Here is a 13,065-nt window from a genome sequence, read left to right as displayed (position 1 = left end):
TGATAATCAAAGTTGACAATGGTTTTCCACACTCTGTTACCACAAACACACACAAAAATTTTCTTTGTCATTTATAAATAAAATCTAAGTAATATGTCACCTAACGCTGGAAATTATGTTTCCAAAATTTTGAACATGGCAAAAACCAATCAAATTATTTAAATAACACCATGATCCTTCTTTTTAAAAGTGAAGAGTAATTCCTAACTTGTCTTAAAGACATAAGGTAGCAGCTGTAAAGTAAATGAGGACTACAATTTGCAATCACTTCTCAGGTCTAATTATTCCTAATTTACTCACTCACTCAACTCTGGCAACTGTTCTTCCCAATCCATCTCTGTCCCTTTCTTTTCAACACCTCATACACACCTAGCCAACACTTACTGGGCACCTCAAACTTGCCAGCACTGCTCCAGGTATGAGACTATGCTAAGCAAAAAACAGGCATAATTTCGGGTCTCAAAGAATTTACAATCCAGCAGTGGAGACAAAAAGTAACTGATATTAATCAAATAAACAACAAATAAATGTAAAATTACATCTGTGATTACCAATAATAGACGATATATACTAAACACTCTATCAGGAGTGGACTAAGCACTTTAAATGTAATAGCTCACTTAATCCTCCCACTAACCTTAGGCAAGAGGTACTAGGTATCATTACCCTCATTCTACAGAAGAGGAAAGGCAGAATTTAGTATCTTGCCCAAAGCCACACAACTAAGAAGTGAACAAACAGGAATTAAGGTCTCAAAATAAAGGGATTTAGCCTACTAAAGGAAGTCAAGGAAGGCTTCTCTGAGAAGTAACTGAGCTGAGATATGAAGATTTTGTTGGCCAGTGAAGGGTGAGTAAAGAACCACCTAGGCAGTGGGCAGAGGGAAAAGAATGTTCAAAAGCCCTGTGGCAAGTAAGAGTATGGAATATACTAGGAGTTTAAATTAAAAAAAAAAAAAAGGCAGGAAAGGGGGAGAGAACAAGTGGGAATACGCTATGATGGGAATGGTAGGAAGATGGTTATACTCGAGGGAAGTGAGTAGTCCAGGCAAGAAACCATGGTGCCAGTGGGGACAGAAAGAAGTAAACGGATTTAAGAGATATATGTGGAGGTAAAACACACCGGACTCGGTGATGGACTAGACATCCAGGGTGATGGAATTTACAGGAAGAATGATTCCACAATTTCTGGCTAGCATGACTTAACGGATAACGGTGCCATTCATCCAGATAGGGAACAGAGGCCCAACTTAGGAAGATAATGTATTTGCTTTAGGACATGTTGAATTTAAAACGCCTTTGAGATATCAGGTAGGCAGACAGATGATGAAGGTCTGTCTTTCAGAGTAAGGGTGGCTCCGGACAAAGACATTAGTCAGCAAGTGACATACAGATGGTAATGAGGTAGCCTTGGGAGAAGAGGGCCTAGAGCAGAGCCTTGAGTCAACAAAAATTTACAAAGACGGACCTGCTAAGACAGACCGACCAGCCAAGCTGAGCCACAAAAGCCAAGAGAAGAGGATGCTATCAGAAGGAAGAAACGCTCAACAGACTCAAACGCTGCTGAGAACGCTGCTAAGTTGAAAACTGAAAAGAGTCTGTTGGATTTAGCGACGTGGAGGGACTGCTAACTTGAGCCAAGGACACGTCTATAGTGATCAGAGGAGGGAGCGACTGGAGTCGGTCAGGGGGTAACGGGAGATGAAGAAACCAAACAGGTGGAAACAGACAAGTCTGGAGAAGTTGGGCTGTGAGTGGGGGAAGGGGAGGAGATAGAGAGGATGCGGGAGGGAGATGCGAGAACATCAACAGTTTGTTTTGCTTCGTTTTCTTAAGCAGGAAAAACACGAGCATGTTTAAAAGACGACAGGAAAAATCCTTTAATTCCAGGAAGTCACCTGGCGCGCCACCGCCCCCCCCCCCCCGCCGCGACTCCCGTTACCTTCTCGTCTCGCACTGTCTCCCCATCGCCCCCAGCTCCTCTCCCCCGTCTCCACCCGCTCCGCCCCCAGGCGCACAGCCGCCCCGGCCCGCCGGGGTCTGCTCACCGCAATGGCCCCCTCGCTCAAGTAGCCCACCATGGCTCCAACGCGCCAACTCCCGCGCTCGGGCTCCTGCGCAGCCCGGACTTGGCTCCCGGGGTCCGGCGCGCTCCAAAGCAATTGGCCCGAGATGCTGCGTGCACCGCCTCCCGACGTGCGCACGGCACAGGGGGCGGGCCTACGGGCAGAGCAGCCCTCTCATTGGCCGATGCGCGGCGGGCGGCCTACGTGCCCCGCCCGAGCCCGGGTTGCGGGCCCGGTCACAGGCTGGCGGGGCCTGGGGGCGGGGCGCCGGGCCCCGGGGCGCGCGGAGTGACGCGAATGCCGCCAAGCGCGCGGCTGGACCAGTTCCGGGAGCCGCCGGAGAGGGCCCCCGGACGCACAGCCGCTAGGCTCGAGGCGGGCTGACCGGCTGGTGCCCAGCGGAGGATTAGAGCTGTTTCTTGAGAACTCTGCTGCTAAATGTAGTCAAAGAAGTGACTTGATTCCAGCAACCCAGTGCTCCGTTCCCGCCGGTGCCACACCCTGCGCTTGGCACAGTGGGGGTCTCTGAAGGTAAATAAGCCCCGGTCCCTGCTCTCAGAGGAGAGCACAGTCTGTCGAGGGATTTTCCTCTGTGAGTAGCCCTAACTCAAGGTAGACACGGAATGGACTCCAGGAGAGACACAAAGTATGCTGCGATCACGGAAAATCAGGGAAGGCTTCCCAGAGGAGGGGCCATTTGAACTGAGTCTTGAAGGCTGTGTGGAAATTTGCCAAGTGGACTCCACGTGAGGGCTGGGATGCTCCTGGAGGAAGGAATAGTCTATGCAAAAACTAGGGCGATGTATAGCCTGGTAAGGTGGGGTTAGCTTTCAGTAGTTCAGGATGGGAGGATACAGAGGAAGAAATGAGACTTGAGCATTAGAAAGTAAGCCAAGGGTCCAATAATGAAGGGTTTGTACTGGGCTTCGCTATGCCGGGAGGTGCACTGATGAATTTAAGGCAAAGGACTGACTTCTGCCTCAATGTGGAAGATGGACTGAATTGCAGGGTGGGGGTACCGAGGACATGGAGACTAGTTATGACGTTCTAGAAAGAATGCCGGACGAGAGATGGTGAGGGCTTGAACTGAAGGAAGGACCTGGGGATGGAAAGAAGCAATGGAACTGTGTAAGAGAGAGAAATGCTGGTTAAGTTAATTGTTGGGCAGAGTGAGAAAGAAAATCTGGGCTGTCTCTCAGGTTTCTGACTTGAGCGCTAGGTAGATAGAGGTCTAAGAGGACACGGATCGTGGCCGGCTGACCGCCTAGTGGTGCCTGGAACAGAGCAGCCTTTGGGTGGATATTTCTGAATGAAAGGATGCTGAGTGAATTGGTGTGAGAAAGTGTAGATCCTTCCTCCGCATGTAAACAACTGTAGGAAAAGACCACGAGAATGGATTTTGTTGTTTCATGCTGGCTTGAATGGAATCTTGATTTTCTAGAATAGTGCATTTGTGGAAATCTGAATGCCTTATTTTCTTCTTCATTTTATAGGGCTAAAGTAACATGGATCTGCCCGTGGAGGAGTGGAAATCATACATCCTTGAGAAGTGGGCTTTGCTTCCGAAGTCCGTTCAGGTCACAATTTCTAAAGCAGAGACTCTGAGCGATATCTTTCTTCACTCCTCTTCACTTCTTCAGTAAGTGAAAGGAAGCTTTAACCAGGGAAATTTTTGATCTGCAAAATGTTCTCTTTTGTCATTTGTTCTCAAGTTATATCTCTTTTAATGGAAGGATTAGGTTCAGATTTTAATATTTTGGGGCATTCAGCAATCCTTGCTGTCATCCCCATTTTCTCTAAGCTGTTATAGAACAGGTAGGAATGCTGTTTAGCTTTTGCAGTGTCAATGTTATGTTTCAATAGTCAGCACCTTGCTGTAGTCACTAGGCTGCGAACCCTGCCATATCCCAAAGGATACAGTGGAGATTTATTAGCTGCACATAGAAATTCATGAGAGCTGGTATTTGGAAAAGACCTTAGAGGTCATATAGTCTAATCCCAGTGGTTTTCAGGCTCTCTTGACTACACTCCTCAGTAAGAAGAATACTTTACATCGCAACCTAGTGCACACATACATAGAAAACTGAAACAGGAGCTTCCCCAAACTTCATTCAGTGAATTTATTGATTGCCTATTTTGTGCCAGCCACTGTGCTATATGTTTAGTGAACAAAAAAAATAGATCAGTAAACAAAAAATAGACAAAGATTCTTACCTTTGAGGAGGCTAATTCTAGCAAGGAAGGACAGACAATAAACATGATAAATAAGTATTTAACATGTTAAAGGTGATGAGTACAGTAGGAAAAAAAGAACAGGGTAGGGGAAACAGGTGGTGCCAGGAGCAAGAGTGCAGGTTGTTGTAGTAAGTAGTGGGGTCAGATATGCCTCACTGGGCCAGCCTGGTGGTGTCATGGTTAAGTTCGCACACTCTGCTTCAGTGGCCCAGGGTTCACAGCTTCAGATCTCAGGCATGGACCTATACACCACTCATCAAGCTATGCTGTGGTGGTTACCCACGTATAAAATAGAGGAAGATTGGCACAGGTGTTAGCTCAGGGCCAATCTTCCTCAAGCAATAAGAGGAAGATTGGCAACAGATGTTAGCTCAGGGCCAGTCTTCCTCACCAAAAAAAAAGATAATGTCTCATTGAAAAAGTGAAAGTAGAGCTAAGTCTTGGAGATACAGGAGTTAACAAAGTAGAAATCTGAGAGAGGGGCATACAGGCACAGATCCTAAGGCAGGAGAGTGTCTGGTACCTTCAAGCAACAGCAGGAAGGCCGGTGTGGATGCACAGAGTAAGCCAGAGACAGTGGTAGGAAATAACATCACAGAGGTAATAGGATGTGCACAGGGGTTGTGGGAGAGCAGGTGCCACAAATCTTACTGGCCCTTGTAAGTGCCTTGTCTTTTTACTCTGAGGAGGAAGTTATTGCAAGGTGTGGTAGGCAGATTTCTAAAGGTGGGCCCCCCAGCGTTCCTGTCCCCTGGTTGTTCAATCTAACATTAACCTAAGCACTGCTTTCAAGGGATTTTGCAGATGTAGTGAAAATCCCAAATAAATTGACCTTGAGATACAATTATCTGGGTGGGCCTAACCCATTCAGGTGAGACCTTTAAAAGCAGAGAGTTTTTTCCAACTGGTAGCAGAAAGGGAAGTCAGAGAGATTCAAAGCAGGAGATTTGAATGCACTTTGCTGACTTCGAAGATGGAGGGGACCACATGGCAAGGAATGCAGGCAGCCTCTAGAAGCTGAGAGTGCTTCCTGGTTAATAGCAAGGAATGGGGCCCTCAGACCTACAATTGCAAGGAACTGGCTTCTGTCAACATCCTGAATGAGCTTAGAAGCGGATTCTTCCCCAGATCCTCCATATAAGTGGCCACCTTGATCAGCCTTGTGAGACCCTAAGCAGAGAATCCCGTCGAGCCTGCCTGAACTTCTGATCTACGAACTGTGAGGATAATAAGTGGGTATTGTTTTAACCTGCTGAATTTGTGCTGATATGTTACACAGCAATAAGAAACTACTTCACAGGGTTTTGAGAGAAGAGTGATATGATCTGACTACATTTTAAAGTAGAGGTCAGCAAACTGTAGCCTGCAGGGTAAATCCATCCACTGTCTGTTTTTGTATGGCCATCAGCTAAGAATGGTTTTTACAGAGAAACATTTGCGGTTGATTTGGTGATAGGGAACACTGGCTTTGAACTCCAGTTAAGCAAAATGGTATCTATTAAAAAAAATATCCAGGGGCTGGCCCCGTGGCCGAGTGGTTAAGTTTGCCCAGGGTTTCACTGGTTCGGATCCTGGGCACGGACCTAGCACCGCTCATCAAGCCATGCTGAGGCCATGTCCCACATGCCACAACTAGAAGGACCCACAACTAAAGATATACAACCATGTGCCAGGGGGCGTCAGGGAGAAGAAGGAAAAATAAAATCTTAAAAAAAAAATCCGTTCTTCTCATTAGTAGACCTGTATTATGAAAAAGTTGTACTGAATTATTATTATATTTTGAATTTTGTCAATAAAAAGTTTCTACAAACGTATTTTCTCTTTTTTGTGTGAGTACCTATGTAATAGCCTCAATTTTACCTCTTGGCCCACAAAGCCTAAAACTTTACTCTCAGGCTTTCTACAAACGTTTGCTGGCCCCTGTTTTAAAGGATCACCCTGGCCGCTGTGGTGAGGATAGACTGTCAGAGGAGCAGGAGGGGAAATACAGACCTGTTGGGAGGCTATTGCATTAGTGCGGCTGAGAGAGGAGGTGATGGTAACTTGGACCAGGGTGGTGGTAGTGGGAGTGATGAGAAGTGGTTGGATTCTGATGGTAGATTTAATAGCATTTCCTGACAGAAAGGATACAATATGTTAGAAAGTGAGAGAGGTAAAAAGTGACTCTAGGAAGTCAGGCCTATGGGGCCAAAGGTAGAGGATGAAATTAGCATCACCTCGGAAGGCTGCAGAAGGAGCTATTTTGGGAAGACAGATTAGGGGTTCATATTTCAGCTGGAGATGTCTAGTAGACATCCAAGTGGAGATGTCTAAATGGGCATGGAGTTTAGGAGAGAGGCCTGGGCTAGAGATAAATCTGGGAATTGTACGTGGCATTTTGAGCCGTGAGACTGGTTAAGTTCACCAAGGAAGAAGGTGTAGATGCTTATTGCATCTGATGTACTTTTTTTTTTTGGATGAGAAAGATTGTCGCTAAGCTAACGTCTGTGCCAGTCTTCCTCTATTTTGTACGTGGGACGGAGCGTTGTGCAGGTCCACGCCCGGGTCAGAACCCACGAACCCTGGGCTGCCCAAGCGGAGCGTATGAACTTAACCACTACACCACCTGGCCAGCCCCTGCATCTGATGTACTCTGTATTTTCCCTCCTACTTATCACATTTAAAAAATACTAATCAGGACCCACTAATTTGATTTCATGACCCACTGACTGCGTCCTGACCGCACTTTGAAAAATAATGTCTAAACCTCTACAGGGTCTGTGGATTCCCTTTACAGAATTTCCAGAAACAATGGAGAACTGCTGGTAAAAACTTTGAATAATAGGCAGAGATTTCCTAAGATAGTTGATACAGTGTACTAACCAGCAAAAGGGAATAATCTGCAAGAATCCTTTGACATTTTGGTGCACTGGAAGAAATGTAAATCAAAGAAGAGGATTTGCCTGATTGTTTAATATTGGCGTTCCTCGAGACTCCAGCCTAGGCTCTCTTTCCTTTTCACTCTCTATTCTCAACTCATGCAGCTTCATCCACACCCATGACATCAGTTACCTCCTATATGCTGATTACTCTTCAAATTATATCTCCAGCTCTCGTGAGCTCCTCCTCTGAGACTCAAATCTCTAAATCCAGCTGACTGCTTAAAAGTCTCAAAAGTACTTACAATTCAACATATCTAAAACCAAACTCACAATTTTGCCCTCAAAATTAGATTCCCTTCCAGTGGTCCCTATCTTGGTGAATTGCACTACCTTATTTCAGTTCCTAAAACTGGGAACCTATGAAAGATTCTGTGTTAAAATGCTGCCGTGGCGGCCAGCCTGGTGGCGTAGTGCTTAGGTTCAGGCCTTCTGTTTCAGCAGCCTGGGGTTGGAGGGTTCAGATCCCAGGTGCAGGCCTGCATGCCACTTATCAAGCCATGCTGTGGCAGACGTCCCATGGGTAAAATGGAGGAAGATGGGCACAGATGTTAGCTCAGGGCCAGTCTTCCTCAGTAAAGAGAGGAGAATTGCTAACGGATGTTAGCTCAGGACTAATCTTCCTCCAAAAAAAAAGCTGCCGTGATCTTCCACCTGTCCATGTCAGACCATTGTGATCCCTTAGTGAATTACCCTACCCTCTGTCCAGTTGCTGCCCAGAAACCTAGGAGTCATACCTGATTTTTCCTTCTTCCTCATCCACCATCTTAAATCTATTCCCAAATTTTGTCCATTGTAGGACTGTGAATGCTAGATTTCTTTCACATTTGGCAAATAGGACTTCTGCTTCTGGGTAGGATATAATAGGTCACAATAGGCAACGCTCCATTACAACTAAAACAAAATTGGTAGTTAAATTAATAAAATAATTGTATTTTTAAACACATTAGAGAGCAACGAGGACTAGATGGAGTAAAATTCCAAAGAGGGAAGGCTCCTTCCTAGGTGATCACTAGCGGTTGTCTTTTCTGAGGGTGGTTAAAGGCTGGGGATCAGGCTGGCCCTAAGCACAGGGACACCCTGGGGGAAACTGAAACCGCAGACGTCTCGGCTGTCATTTGGGGCTGATGTGATGGATTGGAAACTAGAGGAGGCCCAAGCTCAAGGCCCAAATCCAAAGTCAGTTCGCCTCATGGGATGTTTACTGAGTTCTCAGAAAGTACAGGAGGCCACCCAAAAAGGCAGAATGAAATCTCCTGCAGTCTTGCAGTGCTGAGGACCAAAATCCCACTAGTGGAAAGGGGCCTGCAACACAATCTCCCTGTGAAGACATTTGCCAGATTTTGAACTTCTGTGGTGTCCTAAGTTCAAAATCAAAGTTCAGAATGTCCTGAGACCAAAGCCTTTGGGCATGAGGAGAGAGAGACCTTCCAGGCTCTTAACCAAAACCTCAGGAGGGCCACACCCAAGAACTGAGAAACCAGAGGTGTGCTGAGTTTTAATAAAACTGTAGCCCAACCCTAATCCAACTCAATTCTTGATTGGCTAAAGGTAGGCCAGCCCCTCTTCCTATTTTCCTAACATAGGAAAGGGGGCACTTTCATAGAAGATGTCATCTAGCTTCTATGCACAGTGTCAGGAATATAGTTAAAAATTATTAAATGTGCAAAGGGGCATAAAAATGACCAATAGTGAAGAGAGAAAATAAATATTAGGAGTAGATCGGGGTCGGCCCGGTGGCGCAGCGGTTAAGTGCATACATTCTCCTTTGGCGGCCCCGGGTTCGCCGGTTTGGATCCCGGGTGCAGACATGGCACCGCTTGGCAAGCCATGCTGTGGTAGGCGTCCCACATATAAAGTAGAGGAAGATGGGCATGGATGTTAGCTCAGGGCCAGTCTTCCTCAGCAAAAAGAGGAGGATTGGCAGTAGTTAGCTCAGGGCAAATCTTCCTCAAAAAAAAAAAAGAAGAATATACAACTATGTACTGGGGGGCTTTGAGGAGAAAAAGGAAATAAATAAAATCTTTATTTAAAAAAAAGGAATAGATCAACTTATGTCCACTTACAAGATTTAGTAGACAAGGATTTAAAAGAACTATGAATAATGTATTTAAGGAAATAGAGGAAAAGTTGTACAAAGTAGGTAGAAAGATAGATTTCAGCAGAGGATTGGAATCTATACAAAAGAATCAAATGGTGGTACTTAGAGTAGTCAGAGTTGTAGCGACAAAGTAGAATGGTGGTTGCCAGGGGCTGGGGGTGTGGGGATGGGGTTATTGTTTAATGAGTATAGAGTTTCAGTTTCATTACAAGATGAAAAGGGTTACGGAAATGGATTCTGGTGATGGTTCCATAACGTTATGAATGTATTTAATACCACTGAACTATATACTTTAAATGGTTAAGATGGTAAGTTTTATGTGATGTCTAACTACAGTAAAGACAATTTTTTAAATGATTGAGACAAAAAGAATCAAATGGACTTTCTAGAATTCAAAAATAACATAACTGAAATTAATCCAATTCTTAAGCTTGATAGCAAAGTGGACACTGTGGAACACAGGATTAGTAAATTGGTTTACAGGTCAATAAAAAACAAAATGAAGGGGCTGGCCCCATGACCAAGTGGTTGGATTTGCACGCTTCACTTCGGCGGCCCAGGGTTTCACCAGTTTGGATCCCAGGCACAGACATGGCACCGCTCATCAAGCCGTGCTGAGGCAGCATCCCATGTAGCACAACCAGAAGGATCTACAGCTAGAATATACAACTATGTATAGGGGTGCTTTTGGGAGAGGAAGAAAGAAGAAAAAAAGATTGGCAACAGATGTTAGCTCAGGTGCCAATCTTTAAAAAAAAAAAGCATAGGGAAAAAAGAATGGAAAAAATGATACAGCACATAAGAGATATATGGGACACAATCAGATGGTCTAACATACTTTTAAATGGAGTCTCAGGAAAGAAGACAGAGAGTAGGGCAGAAGGAATATTCCAAAAGGATGGCCACAAATTTTCTAAAACATAAAGGACATCAACCCACAGATTCCAGAAGCTCAGCAAATCCCAAGCAGTGTAAACATAAATAAAATCACACCTAGGGACATCGGACTAAACTGCCAAAGACTAGAGAAAAAAGGAAATCCTAAAAACAACCAAAGAAAAAAGACACATTGCCTTTATGGGAATGAGAATGAGACTGTGGAAGCTGGGTGACAATTGAAGGCACATTTAAAGCCCTGAAAGAAAAACGGAGCAAAACAGAACTTGGCAACCTAGAATTCTACACCTGATGAAAACACCTTTCAAAAATGAATGCAAAATAAGGATATTTTCAGACAAAAAAAATCTGAGAGACTGCATCTGCAGATTAGAGGTACAAGAAATACTGAAGGAAGTTCTTCAGGTTAAAGAAAGAATTATTCCAAATGAAAGCACTCAATTGCTGGAAGGAATAAAGAACACCAGAAAAGGTAAATATGTGGGTAAATATTTTTAAATTCATTATTTAAAACAATGATAGTAATAATGCCTTATGGAGTTTAAAACATTTAGAAGTAAGACATGAGAACAGTACAAAGGGCAAGATGGGTAAGTGGAGTTTAATTGTTGTGAGGTTCTTGTATTGTTTGGGAAATGGTCAAAATACCAACTGAAAATAGTGATAAATCAGAGATTCATTTTGTAATCTTCAGGATAACCACAAAAATATGAATACAAATTTATTTTATTTTGTTAAATACAAAATCTGCCATTTTTTTTAAAGATTTTTTTTTCCTTTTTCTCCCCAAAGCCCCCCAGTACATAGTTGTATATTCTTCGTTGTGGGTCCTTTTAGTTGTGGCACGTGGGACGCTGCCTCAGCGTGGCTTAGATGAGCAGTGCCATGTCCGTGCCCAGGATTCGAACCAACGAAACACTGGGCCGCCTGCAGTGGAGCGCGCGAACTTAACCACTCGGCCACGGGGCCAGCCCCTGAATACAAATTTATAATCAAGTTAATTCTCCCTCATTTTCTCATGCGGCAGGCAGAATAATAGACCCCAAAGATGCTCATGTCTTAATCCCTGGAATTTGTGAATATGTTAGGTTACATGATAAAGGGAAATTAAGGTTGCTAATCAGCGAATTTTAAGATAGGGAGAGCAGCCTGGATTATCCAGGTGAGCCCAGTGCAATCACGAGGGTCCTTAAAAGTGGAAAAAGGAGGCAGAAGAGGAGAGTCAGAGGTAAATGTGACTATGGAAGAAGGTCAGAGAGATGCAAGGTTGCTGGCTTTGAAGAGAGAGAGAGGAAGCCAAAGAAAATGGACATGGGGCCGGCCCCGTGGCACAGCCGTTAAGTGGGCACATTCCACTTTGGCGGCCCAGGGTTCGCCGGTTTAGATCCCAGGTGTGGACATGGCACCGCTTGGCAAGCCATGCTGTGGCAGGCGTCCCACATATAAAGTAGAGTAAAGTGGGCATGGATGTTAGCTCAGGGCCAGTCTTCCTCAGCAAAAAGAGGAAGATTGGCAGCAGTTAGCTCAGGGCTAATCTTCCTCAAAAACAAAAAAAAGTGGACAGCCTCTAGAAAGTGGAAAAGGCAAGGAAAAAGATTCTCTCCTAGAATGTCTGGAAAACAGCACCTCCCTACCAATGCCTTGATCTCAGCCCACTGAGACCCATGTCAGACTTCTGCCCTTCAGCACTGGAAGATAATAAATTGTTGTTTGTTTTAAGCCACTGATTTTGTAGTAATTTGTTACAGCAGCAACAAAAAACTAATACACTCCCTTTACTTCCTTAAGCCAAATTACTATCAGTAGCTAGACCGTCACAATAGCTTCCTAAGTGGTTTCCCAGATCCATCCTTGCCTCCCTCCAAGCTATGTTCTATACCACAACAGGAATCATTTTTCAAAACACAAATCAGATCATATTGCTCTCACTTAAAACCTTTCAGGAGTTTCTTTTGCTCTTACAATGAAGACTAAAATTCTGTATATAGCCAGTAAGACATTGCAGTCTGACCGCTGCCGGTCTCTCTGGCCTCCTCTCTCACCACACTCCCCTCTCAGACATATTGCCCTTCCTTTAGTTCTTGACGTGCTCTCTGCTGCTTCTCACCACATGGCCTTTACTTAGGGAATTTCTTCTGCCTGAAATGCTTTGCCTAGCTCCTCTCCATTCCACCATGCCCTAAGAACTAATTGACTTCAGCTCAGCCTCCAGAATCAGCCAAATCTTTCTCAAGAAAGCCTTCTCTGAGTTCCAGCTGGATCATCTTCATTTTGGGGGTTTTTTTATTCTTATTTTTTTTAACTTTATTAACTTTTGTGAGGGAGTTTGGCCCTGAGCTACCGTCTGTTGCCAATCTTCCTCTTTTTGCTTGAGATTGTCACTGAGCTAACATCTATGCCAACCTTCCTCTGTTTTATGTGGGATGCCACCACAGTGTGGCTTGATGAGCGGTGTTAAGTCTGTGCCTAGGCTCTGAACCCATGAACCCTGGGCTGCCGAAGCAAGCTGGCAAACTTAACCACTATGCCACTGGGCTGGCCCCAATCTTCATTTTTTATACTTACAACACTGTATACCTTTCTTTTTTATATTTGTGTGATCATTTTATTAACGTCTATCTTTACTACTTATAAACTCTACAAGCCAAGGACCATGTCTATATTTGTTTGTCTTTCTGTAGACAAGAATAGTGCAGTGTCAAAAAAATGGGTACTCAATAAGTATTGATTGAATGACAGTTTGGTAAAGCTCTTACTTCAGTGACTGGCACATATTAATACTCAACTTGACACATAAATGAGTCATATTGTATGACTCATATATATGCAGACACATAAACACAGACCTT

At 44.4% G+C, this 13,065-nt stretch overlaps 2 protein-coding genes across 5 annotated transcripts in view; one reads left to right on the top strand and one right to left on the bottom strand.

Annotated features, from left to right (window-relative positions):
• RPA1 (replication protein A1) overlaps nt 1–2,305 on the bottom strand; it is a 63,589-nt gene extending 61,284 nt beyond the window's left edge. The window contains exon 1 of the mRNA XM_023653219.2: nt 2,048–2,305. Within this exon, the coding sequence (XP_023508987.1) occupies nt 2,048–2,080 (33 nt within the window). The 5' untranslated portion in view covers nt 2,081–2,305. The remainder of the gene's footprint in view (nt 1–2,047) is intronic.
• SMYD4 (SET and MYND domain containing 4) overlaps nt 2,300–13,065 on the top strand; it is a 42,488-nt gene continuing 31,722 nt past the window's right edge. Inside the window, exons 1-2 of one of the 4 annotated variants that reach the window (XM_005597654.4) lie at nt 2,300–2,596; nt 3,559–3,704. In XM_005597654.4, coding sequence (XP_005597711.3) covers nt 3,571–3,704 — 134 coding nt within the window. In that variant the 5' untranslated portion in view covers nt 2,300–2,596; nt 3,559–3,570. The remainder of the gene's footprint in view (nt 2,597–3,558; nt 3,705–13,065) is intronic. The other 3 variants (XM_001504342.6, XM_070227858.1, XM_070227859.1) reach the window with 3 other exon arrangements.

Source organism: Equus caballus, chromosome 11 (assembly GCF_041296265.1).
Source record: "Equus caballus isolate H_3958 breed thoroughbred chromosome 11, TB-T2T, whole genome shotgun sequence".
Classification (NCBI taxonomy): domain Eukaryota; kingdom Metazoa; phylum Chordata; class Mammalia; order Perissodactyla; family Equidae; genus Equus; species Equus caballus.
This window is presented reverse-complemented; position numbering and strand designations above follow the sequence as displayed.